This window comes from Cherax quadricarinatus, chromosome 12, assembly GCF_038502225.1.
Source record: "Cherax quadricarinatus isolate ZL_2023a chromosome 12, ASM3850222v1, whole genome shotgun sequence".
In the NCBI taxonomy this organism is placed as follows: domain Eukaryota; kingdom Metazoa; phylum Arthropoda; class Malacostraca; order Decapoda; family Parastacidae; genus Cherax; species Cherax quadricarinatus.
The window spans coordinates 28,555,998-28,582,798 of record NC_091303.1 but is presented as its reverse complement, the minus strand read 5'-3'; the positions used below and the strand labels follow the sequence as shown (position 1 = coordinate 28,582,798).

General features: G+C 38.7%; 2 protein-coding genes across 6 annotated transcripts in view; one reads left to right on the top strand and one right to left on the bottom strand.

The window, feature by feature from the left end:
- Window positions 1-15,746, top strand: part of MED16 (mediator complex subunit 16) — a 292,898-nt gene extending 277,152 nt beyond the window's left edge. The window contains exons 16-17 of the mRNA XM_070084299.1: window positions 4,398-4,546; window positions 15,115-15,746. Coding sequence (XP_069940400.1) covers window positions 4,398-4,546; window positions 15,115-15,241 — 276 coding nt within the window. The 3' untranslated portion in view covers window positions 15,242-15,746. The remainder of the gene's footprint in view (window positions 1-4,397; window positions 4,547-15,114) is intronic.
- A 6,603-nt stretch (window positions 15,747-22,349) lies between these two features.
- Window positions 22,350-26,801, bottom strand: part of LOC128686596 (uncharacterized) — an 85,496-nt gene continuing 81,044 nt past the window's right edge. For all 5 annotated transcript variants that reach the window (XM_053773538.2, XM_053773537.2, XM_053773535.2 and 2 more), the window contains exon 5: window positions 22,350-26,250. In XM_053773538.2, coding sequence (XP_053629513.1) covers window positions 26,095-26,250 — 156 coding nt within the window. In that variant the 3' untranslated portion in view covers window positions 22,350-26,094. The remainder of the gene's footprint in view (window positions 26,251-26,801) is intronic.

Genomic DNA, 26,801 nt, shown 5'->3' with positions numbered 1-26,801 from the left:
GGCTCGAAACTCGAGCTTTTGTTGAATATGGCTCCTACTCCTATGTCGACGTCATCCATGACTTCCTCCGATACCATTGGAGAACATGACTGGTCATTGCCCAGGTTACTATGCTCAGAGGAAAGAGGGTAGGTTCCATTCGTCGGGCTTCAATGACGTAATTTTCCTCGGTTGGATTTTCCATAACTATGGGTTCTTTCCATATTCCTTCTTTTGCTAAGTCATTCCCAATCAATAGGTCTATGCCTTTTAAGGGGAAGTTAATGGGAGACACTCCGATTGACGTCCAGCCAGTGAAAATAGGAGTTTCGCGTATAACTTGTATAGGGGTACTCATGTAGTGGAGCCACCAGAAGCTTCCAACAGAGCGTCGAAACCTGTGTATGATTCGGGGGGGAATGATAACAGTCCATCTCTTAATAAAGTTAAGTAGGATCCTGTATCCCTAAAGGAGTTTACTCGCAACAACTGGCTATCGGTAATTCCTACTTTGCTTTTGGAAAAGTAAGGACTCACAGATTGTGACAAGTTTGACAGTGATACCCATGTTCTGCTTAGTCAACTAGGAGGATCTGTTCCTTCTCCCTGGGACCGAGCATCTACTCCTGGTTTGGACTTCCTTGGATGAGTCGTAGAGGATATGATTTGTGTGGGCAATCCATCAGATGGGCTCCTTCCCTGATCCCTATCACGCTTAAAGCAATGTGATTTGAAATGTCCCAGCTTTGAACAGTACAAACATTTAATTTTTTCCGATGACCTATCTGGTCTATAGGATGGGTTTGATTGAATTTGGTGTTTTACTTCGGGTTTACTTGTTACACGGGAGCAATAGGGTTGGGTAGCTCACCTACCGAAAGGCTTCGTAGGCTCGGGTCTTACTGCTGGCTTGATAACCTGGCTGTTTTCAGATTGTACCAATCTCTGGGAAATCTCAAAGTTGTCTGCCAACGCAGCAGTCTCTAACAATGTCGTTCACGGATGGCCAACAAGATATTGGCGAACTCCCTCTGGAAAATTCGCCTACAGATATTCTCGTAACATTAATTGTGTTAGATCTTTTAAAGTCATGACTCGAGAAGCTCGACACCAACGTTCAAACGCCACTGCTTTCCCTCGGTCAAAATCTACGTAAGTTTGTCCTGTTTGCCGTTTCCTGGAACGAAAAGCTATTTGGTAACTAATAGCGAGCATGTCATATGCTTCTAAAATAGTTCTCTTTACTACGTCGTACTGGACATAAAACTCATACAGTAAAGAGGCGACACAAGACTGCGCCTTTCCATATATAGACGTGTGCAGCAATGTGGCCCATTTGTTTTTAGGCCAGCTCATTGAACGTGCCTGATTCTCAAAAATTTCAAAGAATTCATCTAAGTCCGTTTCGTTAAACTTAGGTACCATCAGAGCTGCTTTATGTAAATTGAACCCGGTTATTGTGCTCTTCATGTCTCTCTTCTGGACCTCCCTTCTGCTTTGTTTCAAAACGAAACTTTTCACGCCTAAATTCTTCCTCGTTTAGATGTCTTCTAGCTTTGATTTGAGAGTTTTGTAATAGTAATGTGTGTTCTATTCTCTCTAGTTGTTCGGACGTGAAATTCCCAAGAGGTAATGACACCAACTAGCACCAGTTCTAAGATTATCCCAGTCATTTGACTGTGGGTTCGTTCCAACCACCGATACATACTCCGGGGAAGTGAACGGGGGGTAGCTTTGAGACTGGACTGAGTAGTAAGGCCTCGTAAACCCTGGTTTAACTTCATTATTTAAGGCAGTTCTCATCCATGGGATTTCTACTTCCTCGAATTGAGAAATAAGACTATCTTCTAATTCTGGTATTACTGGGGATCTTGGGAATAATCTATCCCTAATTAGTGACCTAAGAGTTTCTGCGCTATGGTGTCTGTTATAAGGTACACCTACCATCTGACTTACGACCGAGTTAGGTTCCGAGAAACCGGTCGTAAGTCGAAATGGTCGTAAGTCAAACTTTACTACTGACTATCAACAAAACATTTTTGTAAGGACTTTATTTTATTGTTTTATTTTGGTATTTCATGTTTTACTGTACTTTTTATATTGTTAGTACTGTATTTTATACTGTAAGGTTTAGGATAAACACTGTGTACAACACAAATAGTTGTTTATTTCCCAGAAATTTGGCATAAAAAACACGGTCGTAAGTCGAGTGGTCGTAAGTCGAGCAGGTCGTAAGTTGGATGGTAGGTGTATATCTAACTGCCTAGCTATTTGCCAACACGTCTGTAATTTTAGGGTGTCAAGAGTAGCCTCTGTTAATTCACCTAATAATGACTTGGTTCTTGGATCCATTTTCTTAATTCTTGCAAGGGAGTTTAATTTTAATGCAAATCAAATATGTACTTCAGGGTAAGTAGCTCCCAGACAGACAACCCATTTGTTACGACTTGCTCTATGCCGCAACAGTAGGGGAATACTGTAATTACTTCGTTTTGTTTTTTGGTTAGTTTTATTTACTACCAATTATGAACCTTTATTGGTACCCAGTCAGTGAATTAAAATGACAATTCACTATTATCAGTGAAATGAGACTGTACAATGAGGAACGTAATTCTATGTTCAAATCATTGTGAATTAAGCATAATACAATAATTACAATGAACAGTCCAAATAAGAACGACTAAGGGAGCTGTAAGGAAGTAAATCAGTTATCCTTCCTAAGCAGAAGAGTTATCAGACTCTTGGAATTAACAGCAAAGTTAAGACAATAGGCATGATTTAGAATTATTGACTAAGTTAAGATCTCTAGGTTGAAGACCCGATCAGAGTCAGTGCTATGATCTGACTGTTCAAATGCTCAGTGGTCTGACATCAGGTCGGTCAGGAGGTAGCACCAGGTGCCAATTCTGGAACCATCAACCGGTCTCTAAAGTAGTGGTTTCCCACTTGCATAACAGAACACAGTAATCAACCTATTATAATACAATAATAATATAATACAATAATAATATAATACAATAATAATACCTAATGAATAGCATCTTATTGAATACAACCTTGATTGAGAGTACCTTTTATGATTTATACCGTACTCGATAATAATATATAGTCGAACCTGCTTCATCTAGCTTGTAATAAAGTGGTTCATGATATATTATTACAGAACTTATTTTAACCAGGCCTTTTATTTTTGTATAGTATGGAGCATGAAGGAGGGGCACGTAACACTTAGGATAACCCAAAAATTCCAGGCCAAGTGCTATACAGTGTTTGTAGATGTAAGACATAAATGAACATGACACAAGTAATAGCAGTGTCACTTGCTCGGTAATCAGGGAGTGGCTCATAAACCAAAAACCAGCAGGTTTACCAGCCGCTTCCTGAGACAGAGACAAACAGATGGAAAGACACACACACACAGGCAGACAGATAAACAGACAGACAGATAGATAAATAGAAAGACAGACAGACATGTTTGTGTGCAACAGTGAAAACAAATAAAGCGAGGGTTCCCTGCAGCAGCTCACATTCATCAAATATCACTGGCTGTCAACAGTTATCTGATGCTTGTCATAACACCATTCTTCAAGGAATTTTATATATACTCCAGGCACACACAGGCAGACAGAAAGACAGATAAACAGAGCTAGATAGATAAACAGTGCTAGATAGAATAACAGATAGATAAACAGACATACAGACAGACATGTTTGTGTGCAACAGCGAAAACAAATAAAGCGAGGGTTCCCTGCAGCTGCGCACATTCATCAAATGTCACTGGCTGTCACCAGTTATATGTCTAAAACATTGCAAAGACCTATAAATACTTTGTTATGTATTTCTAGACAATAGTAAATGACCCAGGCAGGTGAAAATGTTTATCTGTCGGTGTGATTCCTACTATTTGAGTGTTATTTCAGTACATAATTTTAGTGTCAGAACAAAGAGTGGCCAAGAAATCACAAGAACTATTATAAATTGCAATTATCAGAACATAAAAATTATATAAATTAAAATAAAAACGAGAGAAAAAGGTAAATCGGCAACATTTCTGCAAGCAGCAGGATTGGATGTTGCCATCAGGTGAGCATCCAAAGCATCCAGTCTTATATCTCGTCAAGTATTTGTCCTAAAATTTTCTTTTTGGTCTTATACCACACAGAAAATTGTCCTATTTAATTATAAAAAAAATTATTTTTCAAAATATTCGGAGCGCCACGCAGGTGAACATAGATCTACGTTTGGACACTTTAAGGGTTAAGATATTTCTCCAAGCAAAGATTGCCAAGATCTGGATAAATCATGAGCTTGTAGTTTAGTTTTACTGCACACACTGTATGCTGTATTTCATCAATTCATGTTTAATGAAGTGCTCTTCTCTTCAAATGTCTTATTAAAAATGAATTCTCATTTTTCAGTATGAATTTGGTCAAGTAGAGACAAGCAGCATGAGTAGTGCTGGTGGGCAACCTCGTATCCTGGAAGGAGCTTTACCACCATTACAGATGCTCGACCCTCTTCATTACCATTACATTGCACCTCAAGAGCCAAAATTCAACTGCACACGGTAAGATATTAATTATATCCTGAGCATTAAATATAAATATATAGTTAGGCTAGGTAAGGTTTGTCATGTAACTGGACAAGTGTTTCCTGACACGGATCTTAGTCATATGATGACCCGCAGCTTGAGCTTTTGGCCATCTCACCGAGACCTTCTGCAGGCTTACCGGTCCACCCTCTTAAAAATTATGGGACTACAGTGGACCCCCGGTTAACGATTTTAATCCGTGCAAGAGGGCTCATCGTTATGCGAAATAATCGTTATGCGAATGAATTTTCCCCATAAGAAATAATGGAAATAAAATTAATCCGTGCAAGACGCCCAAAAGTATGAAAAAAATTTTTTTTTACCACATGAAATGTTAATTTTAATACACACAAACTGAAAAAGGCATGCACAATTACATGACACTTACTTTTATTGAAGATCTGGTGATGATTGATGGGATGGGAGGAGGGGAGAGCATTATCTTCTTACTGTTTAGAAGGGGAATCCCCTTCCATTAGGACTTGAGGTAGCAAGTCCTTTTCTGGGGTTACTTCCCTTCTTCTTTTAATGCCACTAGGACCAGCTTGAGAGTCACTGGACCTCTGTCGCACAACAAATCTGTCCATAGAGCTCTGTACCTCCCGTTCCTTCAAGACTTTCCTAAAATGGGCCATAACATTGTCATTGAAATAGTCACAAGCACGGCTTGCAACAGCTGTGTCAGGGTGATTTTCATCTATAAAGGTTTGCAGTTCAACCCACTCTGCACACATTTCCTTAATCTTTGAAGTAGGCACAATGGATTCCACAACTGGCATAGGCTTCTCAGGGTTAGCCCCAAACCCTTCAAAATCTTTCTTAATTTCCATACTAATTCTCACCCTTTTTACCACAGGGTTGGCACTAGAAGCTTTCTTGGGGCCCATGGTCACTTATTTTCCAGAAACAGCACCGAAAATACTGTAATAATACGAAATATTCCGAGTGTATGCTTGGATGTTACCGCGGAGGCTGGCTGGTAAACAATGGGACGGAGCGGCACATGTGAGGCTGGCTGAGGGCACATTGGACGCGTCTCGGACGAAAATCGGTATGCGGGTTTTTGATCGGTATGCGCGGCAAAAATTTTGCGATAAAAGTAATCGTTATGCGGAAAAATCGCTATGCGATGCCATCGTTATGCGGGGGTCCACTGTACAGTGGACCCCCAGATTTCGTAGTCATCGGATTTTGTAATGTATTCGGAAATAGTAATGTTTTTTCGTCAAAATATTGGCTCGGTGATCGTCATTTAGCTTGGTAATAGTCATTCATCCCGAACGCGTCCGAGCGGCCTGACACACCATTTACAGTCAGTGAGTCATTGTTTATCAGCCAGTGAGCATGACCCCATACATTCATACGACACATTTCATAATATTCCATTCATTTTAGTGGTTGCAACTGCTAAATAAGCCACCATGGGCCAAAAGAAAGTTCCTAGTGCCAGTCCTTTGGTAAAGAAGGCGATAAACACGATAGAATTCAAGAAAGAACACACCAGCCAGGGTACTTCCCCACACACACGATTTGATTTGAGTGGGACTTGCGCACGAGTGAATAGAATTATCAAAGCTTATTGCTTGGGAAGCATTGAAAATTGGGTTGGGGAAATATAATTCTGTTAGTGGGATGGTTTGTGAAGGACCTGCTTATTATGGGTCAACAGGTCTGCTGCAGTGTTCCTGCTTTCTTATGTACACCAACCAGGGTACTTCCTCACACACACCAGCCAGGGCACTTCCCCACATACCAGCCAGGGTACTTCCCCATACCCCAGCCAGGGTACTTCCCCACCCACCAGGCAGGATACTTCCCCACACACACGATTTGATTTGAGTGGGACTTGCGCATGAGTGAATAGAATTATCAATGCTTATTGCTTGGAAAGCATTGAAAATTGGGTTGGGCAAATACGATTCTGTTAGTAGGATGGTTTGTGAAGGACCTGCCTAGTATGGGACAACAGGCCTGCTGCAGTGTTCCTGCTGTCTTATGTTCTTATGTACACCAGCTGAGGAAATTGCTTCAGAGGAGGAGAAAGAGAGAGGGAAGAAGGTGCCTACTTCAAAGATTAAGGACATTTGTGCAAAGTGGAGTGAGTTGCAAACATTTGTGGAGGAACGTCACACTAACCCTCTTCTCTCCTCCCATCTTCCATGCACCAACAAGAGTCTTCAATAAAGGTAAGTGTGATATGATTGTTTTATACACAATTTCTCATTCTTTTCTGTATGTAAATCTATATTTAATCTATAAAAAATCATTTTTGTTAATACTTTTGGGTGTCTGGAATGGATTAATTGGATTTACATTATTTCTTATGGGAAAAATAAATTTGGAAATCATCAGATTAAGGTTTAGTCACTCTCTCTGGAATGGATTAATTACAATAACCAGGGGTCCACTGTATGTATGTATAATTGATGCCTGCTTAATTACATTACCTGGACAGGGACTGTATAAAAGGTTTCTTAAGTGATAAACACATAAAGCAATCCACATTTTTCCACATAAACCCATGTCATAACCTGAGATGAGGACTAGGGTGATAATGTGTTGTATCTAATTCCTCTTATTACAGTGGACCCTCTCTCTTCATCTTTAATTTGTTCCAGAGAGTCTGACGAAATGTGAAATCAATGAAAACTGAAACCATTTTCTCCATTAGAAATAATGTAAAACAAATTAATCCATTCCAGCCACCCGAAAGTATTAACAAAAAATAATTTTTTATACAGTGGTATCCCAAGTTTTCGCCATAATTCGTTCCAGAAGGCTGGTCGAGTGCCGTTACCAAACGAATTTGTTTCCATAAGGAATAATGTAAATTAGATTAGTCTGTTTCAGACTCCAAAAATACACTTAAAAAAGCACTTACAATAATACACTTACATAATTGTTTAAGTTGGGAGCTGTTTGAAACTCAAGGTACCACTGTACATTAAATATAGATTTATATACAGAAAAGAATGAGAAATAAAGTATAAAAAAATAATAACATGACACTTACCTTTATTGAAGACTTGTTAGTCACTCGTTAGTGGATGGAAGACGGGAAGACGGGAGAGGATGGAGAAGTTACACTATTATTTGGAAGGGGAATCCCTTTCCATAAAGACAGCTACTGCAGCTCTACCCTCTACCACAATCACTTCCACCATCACTACCACCCTCTACCACCATCACAACCACTACCACCCTCTACCACCACCACTGCCATCCTCTACCACCATCACAACCACTACCACCCTCTACCACCACCACTGCCACCCTCTAACATCATCACAACCACTACCACCCTCTACCACCATCACAACCACTACAACCCTCTACCACCATCACTACCACTTTCTACATCATCACAACCACTACCACCCTCTACCACCATCACAACCACTACAACCCTCTACCACCATCACTACCACCCTCTACACCATCACAACCACTACCACCCTCTACAACCATCACAATCACTACCACCCTCTACCACCATCACAACCACTACCACTCTCTACCACCATCACAACTGCTACCACCCTCCACCACCATCACAAACACTACCACCCTCTACCACCATCACAACTGCTATCACCCTCTACTACCATCACAATCACTACCACCCTCTACCACCATCACAACCACTACCACTCTCTACTACCATTACAAACATTAATAATAATATAATAATAATAATAATAATAATAATAATAATATCTTTATTTACTACAAGTACATGTACAAGGTATACAGTCCTAGCTGACAACAATGACATACTACTATATAGAAACTCCCTTGTTATGCTCCGCATTTCGGGCAAATTAGGTCAGTGTCCCAGGATGCGACCCACACCAGTCCACTAACACCCAGGTAACCATTTTACTGATGGGGAACATAGACAACAGGTGGAAAGAAACATGTCCAATGTTTCTACTCTGGCTGGGAATCGAACCCAGGCCCTCGCCGTGTGAAGCGAGAGTGTTAGCCACCAGGCCACCCTCTACCATCATCACTACCACCCTCTACCACCATCACTACCACCCTCTACCACCATCACAACCACTACCACCCTCTACCACCATCACAACCATTACCACCCTCTACCACCATCACTACCACCCTCTACCACCATCACAACTACCACTCTCTACCACCATCACAACCCTTACCACCATCTTCCACCATCACTGCCACCATCACTACCACCATCACAACCACTGCCACCCTCTACCACCATCACAACTGCTACCACCCTCTACCACCATCACTACCACCCTCTACCACCATCATTACCACCCTCTACCACCACCCCTCCCACCCTCTACCACCATCACAACCACTACCACCATCTACCACCATCACAATTACAGCCACCCTCTACCACCTTCACCATCACCCTCTACCACCACCACTACCACCCTCTACCACCATCACTACCACCTGCTACCACCATCACTACCACCCTCTACCATCATCACTACCACCCTCTACCATCATCACTACCACCCTCTACCATCATCACTACCACCCTCTACCACCATCACTACCACTACCACCCTCTACCACCATCACAACCCTTACCACCATCTTCCACCATCACTGCCACCATCACTACCACCATCACAACTGCTTCCACCCTCTACCATCATCACTACCACCCTCTACCACCATCACAACCACTACCACCCTCTACCACCATCACAACCACTACCACCATCACAACCACTACCACCCTCTACTACCATCACAACCACTACCACCATCTACCACCATCACAATTGCAGCCACCCTCTACCACCTTCACCATCACCTTCTGCCACCACCACTAACACCCTCTACCACCATTACTACCACCTGCTACCACCATCACTACCACCCTCCACCATCATCACTACCACCCTCTACCACCATCACTACCACCCTCTACCACCATGACAACCCTTACCACCCTCTACCACCGTCACAACCCTTACCACCCTCTACCACCATCACAACCACTGCCACCCTCTACCATCACTACCACCCTCTACCACCATCACAAACACTACCACCATCACAACCACTACCACCGTAGTACAGTGTTGGTAACTCTCGAGACGACTCTGGGCCCAGTGAATGACCTTGAAAATGGCACTGCAACCCACAGGCCACTACACCCATATTGCCTGTGTCTAGCGAACTCTTATGTGTGAACTGTGACTAGTGATATACCTAGTGAAACACAAACATGTTGATTTGAAGTGGCTGTAGGAGGCCTACCTTCACTCCGCCTCGCCTGCCTCCGCTCCTTCCTCGATTTGGAACTCAGCCATTCGCCTCTATTTACTTATGGTCTAGAGGGGGTTTTTTGCCAGACCACATAAGTGCTTGAGTGCCTGTGTCAGTCCTCTGTGCCGCACTCCACTCATCTTACGAATGTGTCTCCTGTGTGCCTACCTGCCTGCTACAAGCAAATATCCAGGTGGTTGACACGAGCTTAGCAAGCACATTCAAGCAAGCTTGAAAACAGCATTCCAAGCTAGCCAGAACAAGCTAAGGCAGCCTGCAGTTACAGCTGTCCTAAGGCCCAGCATGTCTACGTATACGTTCTACAGTGCTGCTGGCATACCAGTGTTTCCTGTAGTGACTTAAAAGAACAATTTAACGAGCATTGCCGTACTGGCTTTTTAAGTGGGACATGCCAGAGGTTCACCTATAAACATAGTAAGTTTGTGGTGACTTGCTTGTACACAGAGTGAACATTCGTCTATCATACGTGTGCTAGAAGTGTTAAGTGCTGCTTTCCCCAACACAAGGACGTTCATTTCCAATTTAGCTATTAAAGGAAATAACCGCAATGTAATATTAAAGAAAGGTTAAACATAGGGGCATGACATTTGTAAAGCCTTAAAACGTAACTAATGAACAGAGGAAATGTTAGTTTAGTGCCAGGAATACCTACATTGTTTATTCTGGACCCTATTTTGAAATTGGAATATTTTGAACTTTGTGTTAAATTGGCCAAATTACCAATTTCCGATCACTTTATTTTATAGTTGAAACAGTTGACTTGGTGATTTCTTGTGCTCAGTCGATAGAATAGAAGTAATACTAGTGAAATAGCTAAGAATTTGGTCAACTGGAATAATGTAATTGGCCTAAAATGGGAGTCAAAGTCGGCAAAATCGCCGATTCGTAAATATCGCTGACACATCAAAATTCGCGAGAGCATAATTTCGTCAATTTTCCATCAAATTTCGTACATTCTGTTTTATTACCTTCACGAAAAGATTTTCTACCATTTCATAAGAAAAAATAATTTTTTTTTTTTTTAAATTCTTGGACACTGGGGCACCACTTCAGATTTTGGCCTTGGACCCTGAAAAGGTTAATGATGTCACACTTGGGGAAAAATACGTGCCATAAACATTATTTTTGATGAGAAGTTCAGCTGGAGGATGAGCAAAACAGTTGTCAAAGAATAACAAAATCTTGCATTTGGCATCCAGTCCAGTGCCCTGCACTGGGCATCAGCCGCTGGTACAAAATGTTTGTGAAACAAATCAGAAAATACATCTGGTAAGGTATTCACACCATTAGAAAAGATGGACTGGTAAGATACTCACACCTTTAAAAAACTAAGATGCAGGGTTTTGCCTACCACAGCGAGTTTTCACTTATACATATATGCTTGCTGCATTAACACATCCCAGCACAGTTACTCTGTCCTTGGCATCCTTAACTCCAGTAGGAGCTCTCTCATCAGCTGTAGTCAATGTTTTTCTGGGGCAAATGCCAGAACAGTAATGTCTCATCAGCATTGTAGATTTGTTTTGTTGCTAGATTTTCATCAGCATCATCAGTCTTGGCAGATCTGTGTCAATGAATTTCTCTGTTGCTTGTGATCACTAGATGCTTTATCACTACGAATCTTTAAATATTTAATGCTGTGCCTTTTCTTAAAATTTTTGTAACCAACCTACTGAATATTCACAGTTACCTTCAGTATTCAGTTCATCATCATAGATTTTTGCTTTTTTCATGATCAGCATTCCATTAGTGGCATATGCTCACTCCAACACTGACTAATCCACTCCATCACCACTCAGTCAAAATCTTCATTTTTTTTTTTCCCCTCTATGCAATGTTTGTCCTGTTTTCTTAGGTGGTAGATAGTGGTTGTTCCAACACCAAACTCTTCAGTCATACGCTTCACACTTACACCGTTGTCAGGTTTTTCCAACAACTTGACCTGTGATATAGATAAAAATAAATGTTTCCTCTTTTTCTTTTCACTGTTACCCATAGGCCTTTTCAACATTTTTAACAATATCTTCACACCACAGAGCACAAAATATCAAGTAATATGTGAGTAATGGCTGCTGACAACAAACTGGCATTAGTACAAATATGAAGCTCATCTGTCTCAGCTCAGTAGATGGAGGATGGAGCCTCCACCACATCTTACACTGAATGAGCCACTTGTGGCATATCATGTCAACACTCGACAAACTTTCAAATTTTGGAATTTCGGTTGAAGGATTCTCTCCTTAATATTTTTCTCAATATTTTGAACATTTTTCATATTTTTTTGTGTTTTGCACTTATAAAACGAGGATTTTATACCACTATACTTTAGCTAAACAATGGACCCTAGACAACTAAAATCTGTGACTTCCTCAGTGATAAACAATCTACATACATTAACATTTTTCCCAGTTTCCTCACATTTTAATTGATAATGCACAGGATATGAAAACTATGTGTGTGTAGACTGCTGATGCAGCAAACAGCTAATTTAGTTCCATCTCTGAAGACCTTTGACTCCCAGGGTGATAAGAGTGAACCCTTTAGTAAATGCCATTACTGGGCTACTGGTAATGGTGGTTGTGATGGAGAGACGAGATTCTTTTGCAATGATCATAGTAATAATAAACAATAAGGTAACCAATAGACTTTGTCTAATGATTCTGTATCATTAGACCCAACAGATTTTGCCTCATATTTTCAAGGTCTATTAACTCAAGAATTTACTTTATAAACATTATCTGGTCATTGTATGAGCAAGTGAAGTCTTAATATTAAGCGAAAAGGGGAAGGTTGGCAGCCAGGAATCTGGTTATTGTACAAGCAGGTGGTGGTTATTAAGCAGGGTGAGAAGATCCTAAATTTGATTGTGTTTTTTGGCCATTATTCGAGCTTATATGAACAATCCTCAAGCAGGATTAAAAAAAAAATTAAATCATTTATTTCTTTGTACAGTACATGTACAAATATAATAAAATAACAAAATAAAATAATAAAATAAAATAATTTCAAGCACAAAGATAGCTGCTAGAATGCACAATCATTTCAGGCAAACTAATTCTAATGCTTACCAGGCTACTTAAAACTAGACATAGGTTATGGAGTGGTATGCAGGTCTCCATCCACATTCGCAAGTTCCACTTTCACAGGCTTCAAACATTTGCGAATGCCCAGCCACCCAACGATATGTTAGGAATTTTGGTGGCGGCAGAGTTTGTTTGGAGGCAGGACAAGATAGTCCTTCAATATAACGCTAATTTCAACTCTGCTGCTTATTTATCTATCACAATTGATCTAATTCTCCATGGGGAAGTGGAACAGAATTCTTCCTCCGTAACCATGCGTGTTGTAAGAGGCAACTAAAATGCCGGGGGCAAGGGGCTAGTAACCCCTTCTCCTGTATATATTACTAAATGTAAAAGGAGAAGCTTTCGTTTTTCCTTTTGGGCCACCCTGCCTCGGTGGGATACGGCTGGTGTGTTGAAAGAAAGAAAGAAAAGAATTGATCTAATGTGACATAATAAACAATATTAATGACAGTAATAACAGTATTAATAACAGCAATAACAATATTAATAACAGTAATAACCACTCATTATTAATATTAATAACATTAATAACAAGTGGTGTTGTGTTGTTGTTGTTGAGTGTACAAGGGCCATTTAGAGCATAAGCCGTACATAGTGGTGGTGAAGGCCAGCAGAGGCGGCGGTGTTCTCAGTAGCCCTATATACCTCCAACAACATTGGAGGAGTTAGGTTCATGCTGTCCTTTTTCTATAAGTTAATCTCTTAACTTACTTGCTACACTTTATCGTTGGCTGGCGCTATAGCCTTTATCGACTAGTGCTGCTTTAGTATCGTACATGTCGTAGAATCACTGAAGAAGGCACATTCTCCCCTCTCTCTCTTCCTCCTCCACTTTGGTACTCTGCTACGAGTTCTTTCTTGGATTCTATAGTCTTTCTCACCTTTACCAAAGGGCTGGCACTAGTACAATATTTTACGATGTTTTCATGTGTTTTATGATTGTTCATGGTTCAATAAGTTAAGGAAGCAGTATTATTAGGCTAAGTAAATGCTATTATTATATTTCCCTGCACCAAACATTAGCATTCGCAAGGTTCTTTATCCCCTAACCCTTGCGAATGTGGAGGGAGACCTGTATTTTAATTATGTGTTATTACAATAATGGGAAGTAGCAGAATTTATAAATAATAAAATTTATAATAGACAGGCAGCAAAATATATTATAATTAGCACAGTTTACATTAGCACAGTAATACAATTTTATGTGTGTATTTAATCCTTAAAATTTATTTAGTGATATTGAGTTAATTTGGATTTCGTGAGTAGTTTCAAACTGGAGCTATGATTTCAGGCATAGTATAGTGTTGATAAAGTTAAATTTAGGAGTTGAGGTGATTTTTTATTATGACCCTAAACTGAATGGCAGACAGGGGACCTTTTGCTGGTTCAGGCAATGAATTCCACATCTCAGGGGCCCTTTATGCGCATTGCATTTTTGCTTAGGGTAAGATGGACACGAGGGATGTCAAAAAGAGTTTTATGCTTTGTGTTGTATCTGTGTTCTGTTGTAGCTATCAAGGAGAAGTTTGAGAGGAGGGTTTATAGTGAAGTTTAATGTTTTGTATATGTAGTAGGAACAGTAATTTGAGTGCATATTTTGTATATTAAGTTCAAACTCTTGAAGAGCAGAGGGGTGTGTTGTCTGAGACAGGAATGGGTGATTAACTGCACTGCAGCTTTTTGTTGGGTTATTAATGGTTCAAGGTGATTAGCCATAATAGATCTCCATGTACAAATACCATAGGTGAGATAAGGGTTGATTAGAGAGTGGTATAGTGTAAGTAGTACCATTTAGGGTACACAGTACTGTATCTTAGAAAGAATGTCTACTGTTTTGGAGACCTTCTTGGCTACAGTACAAATACTGAATTTTGAGATGTTTAAAACTTTTCATTATAAAAAGTTTTCCACACCAGTACTTAGTGAATGTGGGGCAATTTAAGACATCTTACTGAATACAGTTTTGTAGCTGGCTTTTCTTTGGAACATTAAGTCTTTCACTGTATCATGCATCACTAATTGCTTCCCAGAGAGTGTCATTTTCCATGAAAAATTAAGGTGTTCCTATGAGCTTTTGCATTACTTTAGTACTGTTTCCCTAGAAATGTTATTTGCTTATTGTTTCTTCCTTGTATACATGTATAAAACTTATTAGCCATATATTTACAGATGTTGTAGCGTACGAGCTAGTTGGTGGGGAGATTCAGAGAGTGCATGGGACCAACAGTGGGCTTCCAACTGTATTTGTTCTGGCCACTGGACACACCCTCCAGTTTCTCCATCTAAAGCAGCATAATACATTAGTAACCTTTGGAATGTAATGTTTAGTGTCAAATAATACTTAAATTTAAGACCAGTTTTAGGAACACAACTTGATTTTGTTAGATCATATTGATATATCTTCTTGTTGCATTATAGTATTACACCTTATTAATAATATTAATGTTTTGCTGGTACAATATATCAGAGAAAGTAGATTTTAGAACCAATGTACAGTATTACTAATGACATTAGGGTGGAAAAATCAATGTTTAATTTTGAATGAACATTTATTTATTGTGTTGACTGAGGAACAGTATTCTTATGCCTCAGACCCTCATGTAGTTATTTCATGAAGGGGCATCTAGCACCACTAAGAATTAAGAAACCATACCATGGGCGGGGTTAGAACCTGCGATCAGAGAGTCTCAAAACTACAGACTGTCGCGTTAGCTAATGTGACGGTCTGGAGTTTTGAGACTCTGATCGCGGGCTCTAACCCCACCCGTGGTATGGTTTGTTTGCAATCATGTCATTACAATTTTGTGAGTTAAGAATTAAGAAAATGGTATCTTGATACAGAGGATGTATTTTGATTGATTATTTGCTCATTAAGATGTTTAGTTTCATCCTGGACCATTCTCAAGTCGTGTCAGTTGTGACTTGACAGTGGTCTAAGATGAACCAAAACATCATCATAATTTTCTTTTTGTAAGTATGGGTTTTTTTAAGTAATTCTAGCTATGCTATTTTGACTAAGAATTCTTATCTGATTGCCTGTTCCATTCATCAGAAAAAACTATTTTTATTTTCAACTTCTCCCTCAGATCTGTGACATGTGTATTCTGTCAGTCTTATCTTTATGCAGATTCTCTGTTGTTGAACTAAAACTGATTTAATACACTGATTTTCTTTCTCCCACTCTTGTTCTTGCACATGACACATACCCTTTTTCCCTCTACTTTCTACCTCACCAGTCGCCATACAGTGTTGAATGACCAACATAGGGTTAGCGATTTCCATGAATATAATAATAATTGTTTTTATAGTAGTTATGCTCTATAACCAAAGGAAGATTAAATTTTGTAAAATAAATATGAGAGTGTGAGCAAGGTAACATGAAAGGATTCAGGGAAACCGGCAGGCCGGACTTAGAGTCCTGGAGATGAGAAGTACAGTGTCTGCACTCTGAAGGAGGGGTGTTAATGTTGCAGTTTTATAACTGTAGTGTAAGCGTGCCTCTGGCAAGACAGTAATAGAGTGAATAATGATGATGAAAGTTTTTCTTTTTTGGGCCACTCTACCTTGGTGGGAGACGGCCGTGTTAAAAAAAATATAAAAATAATGAAAATAATAAAAATGTTGCATGAATTTTGGGGAAGGGCAAAAGAGTTAGTGAGAGAGTTCAGAGGGTTATATGAACTGTGACATCAGCACTCTTCTGGCAAGAAAGCAGTTGAATAAATGACATTGGATGATTTTCCTCTTTTGGGTCACCCTACTACCTCAGTGGGAGATGGCTGGTGGGTTAAAAAAAAATAAATTATGACAATACCAGCTTCTTTTGAAAATAGCCTAATCTTTTAACTCATTGGCCATCTCCTGCTAAGGCAGGGTGACTCAGAGAAAATACATTCACTCAGTTGCCATTTTTCCAGAAGTGTGCTAACATATTAACAAAATTGTTTATAATTGCCACACAATAGAAATGAGAATAAAGTATCTAATTGTTGAAAGTTAGAAGATATAGGTTAGGGTCAGGCAGCACAGCAACTCAGTGCATGGGTGAAAATTTTAATAAATTTGTTGCACTCTGTTACATTTTAATATATGAAGTGGTGAAAAAAAATACTAAGAGAATAAAGCTACCCCAACAAGTGAATTTACAGATGTTCTCCTTAAGATTGCTGAAAGATCTAAGTTTTGAGACAAACCATTGAGTGTTAATAAAAGATGTAGTGTGAAGACAAAAGTTTATTCTTTGAAAATTCCACACACATCTTAACAGAGCATCTGTTTATGAAATGTTAATTGAAATAATAAGTTTGTAATTTCAGTTTTTAGGTAAACGTTTTATCACAAAAAATATGTCAAATATAACACATAGTGGTACCCCAACTCGACCAATTATATAAGTGTATTATTGTAAGTGCTTTTGTAAGTGTATTTATGGGGGTCTGAAACGGACTAATCTAATTTACATTATTCCATATGGGAACAAATTCGTTTGGTAACGGCACTCGAACAGCCTTTTGGAACAAAGAAAGTTCGAAACTCAGGGTACCACTGTCCTCGGTATTCTCACACAGGGTAATAAAAAAATTTTTTTTTAAATGAAGAATAGTTTGAAAGATTACAAAAAGTAAATTATCAGCATAGACTGAGATTTATTAGCGAACAACCTTAAACAAGCAAGTCTCCAAACTGGCTTCTTTGGTCTTTTTGAGATACTGATAAAGCAGCATACAAGAAACCATGTTTTTTCCACCTTAGTGTCATGAGAGTATCCATAGTCAAGGTAAATTTACCAGCAAAAATTCATTATAAAGTGGTGAACAGAATTGCACATTGTCCCTCTCAAGACATGAAACATTCTTTCCTTCAGCATGAGTATGAGAATAATGCTTGCTTTGCTCTCCATAGTTCAAGGTAATATCAAACAAAGTGCTCCTCAGATTTTCAGGCTTCATGAATGCATTATCCTGCTATGCAAATTATATATCTTATACTTAATCTTGACTAAATATATATTTATTATAATGTTAGGTTAATTAAGGATTTTTTTTATAATACTGTGTATATGTTAAGCATTTATGTATCCATTTTCCTTGTGGTTTAGCACTCATTTTTTATTATAATAATAATAATATGTACCCATCTGCCATAGCAAGTGTTGCTTAGTGTTAATGATTACATAAAAATATGCATAAGATTTCACATTATACATTTCTTTTAATATTGCAAATATACAATCAAGTCTATAGTGCCAAGATAATTGCAACATATGATTTTAGGAAGAATGGTTAACTACCTCTTTTGAAAAGTAAAATGTAATGTTTTTTTTTTTCACAGTTCATATATGTTCCAACACGATTTAAATAAAGTAGACACTTTCGAATATTACTAGAGCACAGTTGAGTACCAATGAAAAATCTTTTCTTCTTTCAACAAACTGGCTGTATCCCACTGATGTAGGGTGGCCCAAAAAGAAAAAAAAGTTTCTTTTTAACTTTAGTAATGTATACAGAAGGGGTTACTAGCCCCCTTGCTCCCAGCATTTTAGTCGCCTCTTATGACATGCTTGGCTTACGGAGGAAGAATCCAATGAAAAATATAATAAATTAAAAAAATTATATCTCAATGACCCATGATCCAACCATCATCAGTCAGATATCCAAGAGTGTTGAGAGTCTGTGCGAGTCAACACATCAACCACGGCATCCATAGTTACTAGTGGTAAAATGAGAATGCAATGCTTAGCTCCAACAAATGCACAGCTTAACAGGAAAATGTTAATTGTGATAATGTATAAGAATTTGTGTCCATTATTAGTAACAATGACTCAGTAATAATTTAATAATTGTCAGCAGCCTTATAAGATTATAAGTCAGAACTTACAAGAATCTGATGTGAATTTTTCAGTATATAGCAGTGTTCTTCCACATGGTGGCATAATGTGAAGTCTTTCAATTTTCATACATTTAGAATGATTGAGGAGGTTACAGCATTTTATTTACCAGCTGGAACAGTAGTGGCAAGTTCAAAATTATTATTATTATCTGCAGCTCAGTAAGATAAGAAAGCTGCTAAACAGACATAGCATGAGAAAGTTTTGGTCATTACACTGTATATACATTTACAAGATTTGTCTGGTTGCCCCTTCACCAGTTAACTTTTTAACCTGTAAACTGTCCAAACGTATATATACATTCTTACCACTAGCACCCCAAACGTATATTTACGTTTTATTTTTCCTGCCTCCAAATTTGTCACAATTGGCCTGAGATACCTGGTCAACATAGAATGGGTCTTAACACTCAGTGTGCACAGCATTAAGAAAATCTAGGACCACTTAATACCTTGTGGGAGCACCAGGTAAATTGAGCGCCAGCTAGAGCAAACAGCACGGCAAACACCAAGGATTCACTGATGTCATGTCGTATTAACACTCCCCATTTATGAGGGAAGTGATGTTGACCCCAAGTTTAGTGGCTTTGAGGTGGATGTTGCCACAAGTGGTCACGGAAATATAAAAAACCTCGATAATAACCCACGTGCAACATTTGTGCAACACCCTTTCAATTTTGGTACCACTGGTAGTCATCCTGCCAGAATGTCCTATAACTTATGCCCAAAATAAAAAGAAACAATTCTGGAACGTGTAATAGCGTTCGGCAGGCTGGCTGGCTGATTGGCTGTATCTATCTCTGTCTATTTCTTTGTTCCTATGAGATAGAGACAGACACATACATTAATACAATTATACATAGTGTAAATTACCCAGGATAACCCCAAAAAATCCAGACAAAGTGCTATATTGTACTTGTAGATAGTGATCGTGTGTAATACAGGTTGGTTCATGAGCAATTCTCTGAGGCAAGAGAGACAAGCAGACAGACAGACATGTTTATGTGTAACAGTGAAAACAAATAAAGCAAGGCCGTGTACACTCATCAAGTGTCACCACTATCATTAGTGGAGTGATAAGATAAGACAGCAATGCTCATCAAATGTCACCACTGTCATTAGTGCAGTGATAAGATAAGACGACGCTCACCAAATGTCACCACTGTCAGCATTGAAGTGATAAGGGAAATTATTATTATTATTATACATCATCAAATGTCACTCCACTTCTTACCCTGTCAGCAGATGTGACACTCGTCATAAACACCATGCTTCAAGAAGTTTCATATATACTTTAGCATATCTAAAACAATGCTGGGACCTATAAATACTTTGTATAGATTCCTAGACAATAGTAAATGACCAAGGCAAGTGTAAATGTTCACCTGTCAGTGTGTTTGTGACAATTTGAGTACAATTTCAGTACCTAATATTAGTGTCAGAATAAAGATTGGCTATGAAATCACAAGAACTACTATAATTATCAGAACATAAAGATTATATACAATTATATAAAAACAAGAAAAAAAGGTATATCAGCAACACTTCTGCAAGCGGCAGGACTTGATGTTGCTGTCAGGTGAGCATCCAGTGCCAACTTCGTGGCCTCATGTCTTAGTACTGACCCTAAATTTTTTTTTTATCCTATGACACATTTGAAAAATGCACTTTATTACTATAATTTTTTTTTTTTTTTTTTTTTTTTCAAAATATTCAGGGTGCTGGTTGAGAGAATGTATATATACGTTTGGACCGTTTATAGGTTAAATACTTGGATTTGAACCTTTTTTTTTTCTGTTTATTATATAGTTCATATTTAGCAGTTTTAGGCTGCACAATAATTTTCACAAGTGTATTAACTGTTCATACCTACTCTTTCATTTACTGTACAGTAAATGAAAAAGTATGTATGAGCACAACTCATTTGGATAATAGTAGTAATTAATGGAAACCCATTTTAATGTAATTAATAAATATTTCTCACATATAGCTTGACCTTCAATTTTAATGTTTTAGTGAATTCTCAGATAGCATGATAGTGCAAGTCATTGATCAGGCTTATTTTGTGCATGTACCATACACAAATTCTGTAATTTAGAAACTGAGTAAAGGCAAAGGGAAGAACTAGGATATTAGAGGACAAGATGGGAAACAAGGGTGGCAGGAGGTTAATAAAGTACAAAAGGACATGTTGAGTAATCACTAAGAATAAACAGTAAATGTTGCTGCAGACATATGTTGTTTTTTGAACAATGATTTCAGTGCAACTTTAGGTTTCTTCCTTTACAACATCAACTGTTTTGCTAATCAAAATGTTGGTCATGTTCAAATATCGTATTTTTAAGATTAGATTTAATATTTTACTTAAACATATTAAATAAATTAAGGCATTCTTTAACAAGTTTATATATTAGCAAGCATAAATGAAATATTTTAAATAGAATATGCATTTTCTTGTCTTTAATTATAACTTCCCTCTTACATGTGACTATTACTTTAACTTCCTTTTTTTAAGTTCAGTGCTGAAAAAAAGTTTAATTAATTATGAATAAAGGACAAGTGTTTTCATTATCGTTATAACCAGACCCTGTCAGACACACATTAGCTTTTAATTTTGTTTTGTTTTTAACTGAACAGCCGTCTTCCACCAAGACAGGCTGATAACATTTTTCCGATATAAAGTAATGAGTGGAGTTGCTTCTAAGGAACAAATGGCTGAATATTTTCTCCAACTATATTTTTTTGCCAATTAGTATGTCACATGACAAAAACACCTTCAAATGAGCTGAGGTAGGTAACAGCAAGACAAGTGCCCTCATAAGTCCACCACAAGTGATCAGAACACAGCAGAGGTTGAGCCAGGTACAACAAAAAATTCCTGAAAGGAAGGTGACTTGATACCAGTGAAAGGTTCCTGACCCAAGGAATCAAACCTAATCACCTCCCATTTTCCAGGTACTGCATGACCATTATTAAGAAAACAGGTATGCAGTTCCAGGGCCTGTTGTACTTGGCCATAATTTAAGTCTCAAGATTAATTACTTGGGTCAATCCTTAAAGGCAAAGGCCAAACACAAGGGGGTGGTTTTTTCTTTACCTGTATATTCCCTTCACTAAGATACTTAAAATATTTACAAAGTTAAATAATCAGAAGAATAGCAGTAGTGTGCCAGAGTGCAAAGAGCCACTCATAAGTTTGTTATACACTTCAGAATAAAAAAGCAAGTACAAGTGTATATGATCAGTCAGGTGGTAAAGCATGGCCTCAATTTGGATGGAGGCAAACTTACATGCTACTGGTTGATTTGAATTGCACAATCCAACAGAGCAGTGGACCCCCTAAATAACCTGCTTCATTCTAAATGCTGGTTGAGAGGGCATGCCAATTGGTGTGTGATGGACGCCAAATAAATTGTAACTTAATGTATACCACAAATGTTATATATTTAGTGCCTTCCCATGAATATAACAACACAACATGGATGAATATATTAGGAAGGTTAGAAAAAATTTCAGCATGTTTGTAAAACAAGAAAGTTTTGGGTACCATTAAACACAATAAATTTGCAAAATGTTACCGAGTAAGATATTGGAAGAGATAAAGGAATTATAATAGTTGGGACTAGTTTTGTGTAAACCTTGAACAACTGAGAAAAAAATAATGAAAAAAAAAAAGACCACAATATTTCTGAGAAACATTTTGAATAAAAAAAATGTTAGTATCTTTATATTTAGGAGTCATACAGTGCCAAGGAAGGGAAGTACAGGTACAATTCCTAGGATCAAAACCCCTTACCAGCATCAAGGAACCTCCCTAGAGGGGTACATGGAGGTCACACTACAAGAAATACATAGATGCAGACTTTACAAATTTTGATGAGTGCCTGAAGACCTTAACTCTATTTTGTCCATATCTTCAGGCAGTTCATAAGAGGTATAAAAATGTCAAGAAAAACACAAACTATAATACGCAGGTTCTTCATTTATGCAAGAACTGATTCACCTTCATACCTAAACTATGGAACTTTTTTCTTACCTTCTTTAATACTGGCACTATTAAATGAAAGCACATATTACAGTCTTCTAAAACAAAATCATGAATGTTAACTTCAAAGAAGTAAAATAAATGCACATCCTGTAACCATAATAAAACACTAACATACTCCAGATGATCTTCACTCCAAGGCAGATCTAGCCTGCTGTGTTAATGTTAAGGCTATACAGTGGCCACAAAAAAAATCTATACATGAACAATTTTTGGACAATAAAACGAAAAAATGCAACTTACTGTGTGTACATGTATTTTATTTTCACTTTTTAGCTTCCAACTAGTACTTGGTCATGTTAACCCTGTTCTTTATCACCATCTGAAGTCGCCTGGGCATCAAAGTGGAGAAGAAGGAAGCATCCATGTAGCTCCAAAGTTTCTTCAGTGCCTTCTTCAGGTCCATGATGTTGGTGGGTCGAACTTTTGCAATCTCATTTTTCATCACATGCCAAGCATTTTCATAGGATTCAGATCAGGAGAATTGCCTGGCCACTCCAAAACACTGATATTATAGCCCTCAAGGAACTTTTTCACTGCTTTTGACTTATGGGCAAGGGCATTATCATGCATAAAATATTCAAACTCATGAATGATCCAGAATGTTACCATGTGGTCCCTTAACACCTCGATATAATTACTTCCCTTCATCGTAATGTTCTTAAGAAGGAAGTATAGTCCACCCCTGCCATTATAACTACTAAAAGCACCCCAAGCCATAACACTGTCAGGGTGCTTCACAGCATACTGCAGGTCATAACGGGACACACCACTGGGACGACAGACTGTCTTGGAGCTACTCTTAACGAGCCTGAAGGTACTCTCATTGCTGAACATCACCTTCTGCCACTGGTCTGAGGTCCAATCCTTGTACTTCTTGCAGAACTGAAGCCGTTTCTTCTTCATGGCTTCAGTTAGCATGGGTTTCTTGGTGGCACATCAAGCAGGCATTTTCAGGTCCTTTTGCAGTTGATGCTGAATGTTTGGCACTGCAACGTCTTTCAGGAATGCAGGATGCATTTTCTCTTCACATAGACAACATCCTGAGGAGGGAAGTGTTATCATTTCCTGCCATAACAGCCGCAGAGCTCAAGAAAATGCATCCTGCACTCCTGTATGATGTCGCAGTGCAAACCATTCAGCACTGACTGAAAAAGGACCTGAAAATGCCTACTCAACGTGCCACCAAGAAGCCCATGCTAACTGAAGCCATGAAGACCAGTGGCAGAAGGTGATGTTCAGCGTTGAGAGTACCTTCAGGCTCATCAGGAGCAGCTCCAAGACCATCCATTGTCCCAGTGGTGTGTCCCATTATGACCCGCGGTATGCTGTGGAGCACCCTGACAGTGTTATGGTCTGAGGTGCTTTTAGTGGTTATAAGGGCATGGGTAGACTATACTTTCTTCCTAAAAATACATGTATTACAATGAAGGGAAGTAATTATATCGAGGTGTTAAGGGACCACATGCTGACATTTTGGATCATTCACATGTGAATTTTTTATGCATAATGGTGCCCTTGCCCATAAGTCAAAAGTGGTGAAAAAGTTCTTTGAAGACAATAATATTAGAGTTTTGGAGTGGCCAAGCAATTCCCCTGACCTAAATCCTATCGGCAATGCCTGGCATGTGATGAAAAATGAGATTGCAAAAGTTCGACCCACCAACAACATGGATCTGAAGGAGGCACTGAAGAAGCTTTGGATCTACATGGGCGCCTCCTTCTTCTCCATCCTCGCCACTTCGATACCCAGGCGACTTTAGATGGTGATAAAGAACAAGGGTAACATGACCAAGTACTAGATGGAGCTAAAAAGTGAAAATAAAATACATTTACACACAGTAAGTTGCATTTTTTTGTTTTATTGTCCAAAAAGTGTTAATCTACAGATTTTTTTTTGTGGCCACTGTACTAACATGGACAGTAAGACCCTTGCCTGTGCTAGGAGACAGTTACTAACACAGCTGCTGAGGACATCCTTAACAGGGAGTTTCTAACCTCAGTTGATAGGTAGGTAGGTATGTAAACAAATGTATGCATAAGTATATGTATGTATGTGTGTGCACATGTACACACTCATATTTATACTTGCCTATTTGTGGTTATAGGGATGGAGTCTCAGTTCCTGGCCCTGCTTCTCAAACTGGTCACTAGTGGGTTCATTTTCTCAAGGCTTGGTGATCTCTGTCATAATTATTCTTAAAGCTATGTATGGATTCTGCCTTTATCACTTCGCTGTCCAGATCAATCCACTTCCTGACCATGAGAATGAAAAAATATTTCCTAAGTAACAAATACACACACTCACACTCATATTCACTCTCACTCTCCCTTTCTCACACACACACTCCCTTTCTTACAATTCTCTCTCTTACACACACTCCCTCTCACTCTCTTCCTCTCTCTCCCTCTTGTACACTCTCTACCTCTCTCTCCCCTCTTACACTCTCTCTACCTCTTCTTCCCTCTCTTATATTCACTCTTACACACTCCCTCTCTTTCTCTCTCCCTCTCATTCTCACACTATCACTCTATAGAGAAATCTAGGGGTAAGCATAGTGCCCAGCCAGAGGCTCACATGAGCTGAATAACTTCTGCAGTCAATGCTTGTCTAGCAAGAAATATCAACAGTCATTCTAGGCTCTTTATACAATGTACGTTAAACCCATCTTGGAGTATGCAGCACCAGTATGGAACCCACACACAAAAAAGCATATTAAGAAGCTAGAGAAAGTGCAGTATGCAACAAGGCTAGTTCCTAAGCTAAGGGCCACTAGCTACGAGGAGAGACTAACAGCGTTGGACCTGACAATATTGGTAGACTGAAGAACCAGGTAGGACATGATATCAACATGCAAAATACTCAGGAGAAATGATAAGATAGACAGAGAAAGGCAGTCCAAGAGGTGAGAAATGGGAACACAGAGGCAACACTGGAAACTGAACCATAGGGTTGGTTGGAAAATGGAATGATCTTGGTGAGGAAGTTGTGGAGGCAGGCTCCATACATAATTTTAAGAACAAGTACGATAGGTCCTTTGAGACTAAGAGGAAGTGAATCCAGAAAGTGGAACATTAAGAGGTGAGACAAGGTTCTGAGAATCTGTCCCTCCAACCACAAATACCAGAGTACATGCATATGTACACACACACAAATGTTTGTATGTGTGCTTGTTAGTTTATGCAGAGGGTGTAGCACAGTTCAATAATTGTGTTTTTTATATATCTGTCTCTTCAAGCTCTATTTGTTTCCAAAACTGAGCAAGCCTGGAGCACCAAATTTTCCAATAGTGTTCACACTGTTCCTTTTTAAGTACATGAGCATGAGCTGGTAATCCAGTTTCATAAGCCACAACCACCAAAACTGACTCCACCTGGAAAATAAAAATATGCATGAAAGTTTACAATGTGCATAATCTTAAGGATTTTGTATATATTGTACATATTCTAAAAATGCTTTGTCATGCTGGGCTGCAAGAGTTCTTACAAAATGTTGCAAAAAGGACATTAACTTGCAAAGCAAACATTTAATCATACACTTTTTGTCTGTAAATAAAATTCGGCTCAAAGTGGAACATCACCTGTAAATAAAGCTCTACTTAGAGCAAAACATCACCTAAGAACAAAACATCGTCTGTCATTAAAGCTCTACTTAAGAGCAAAAAGTTGTCTGCACATGGTGTGTTTTACCAAGGCAAGTCATAAATGCTGTTTTATACAAGTACATCAACTATTGAACATTTATGAAGCACATCCCCTCATGTTGCTTCAGGCAATTACACCATCAAAGTTTCTACAGCATAAGTCAGAGCCATGGTGCAGAAATTTTAAACTGCTCAAAATCCATAGTAAACAACAGTACAAGTTCTGGCACTTTTATCTCTTTAGTCTTTATGGTCAAGTGCAAACACTGATTTACTAGCTA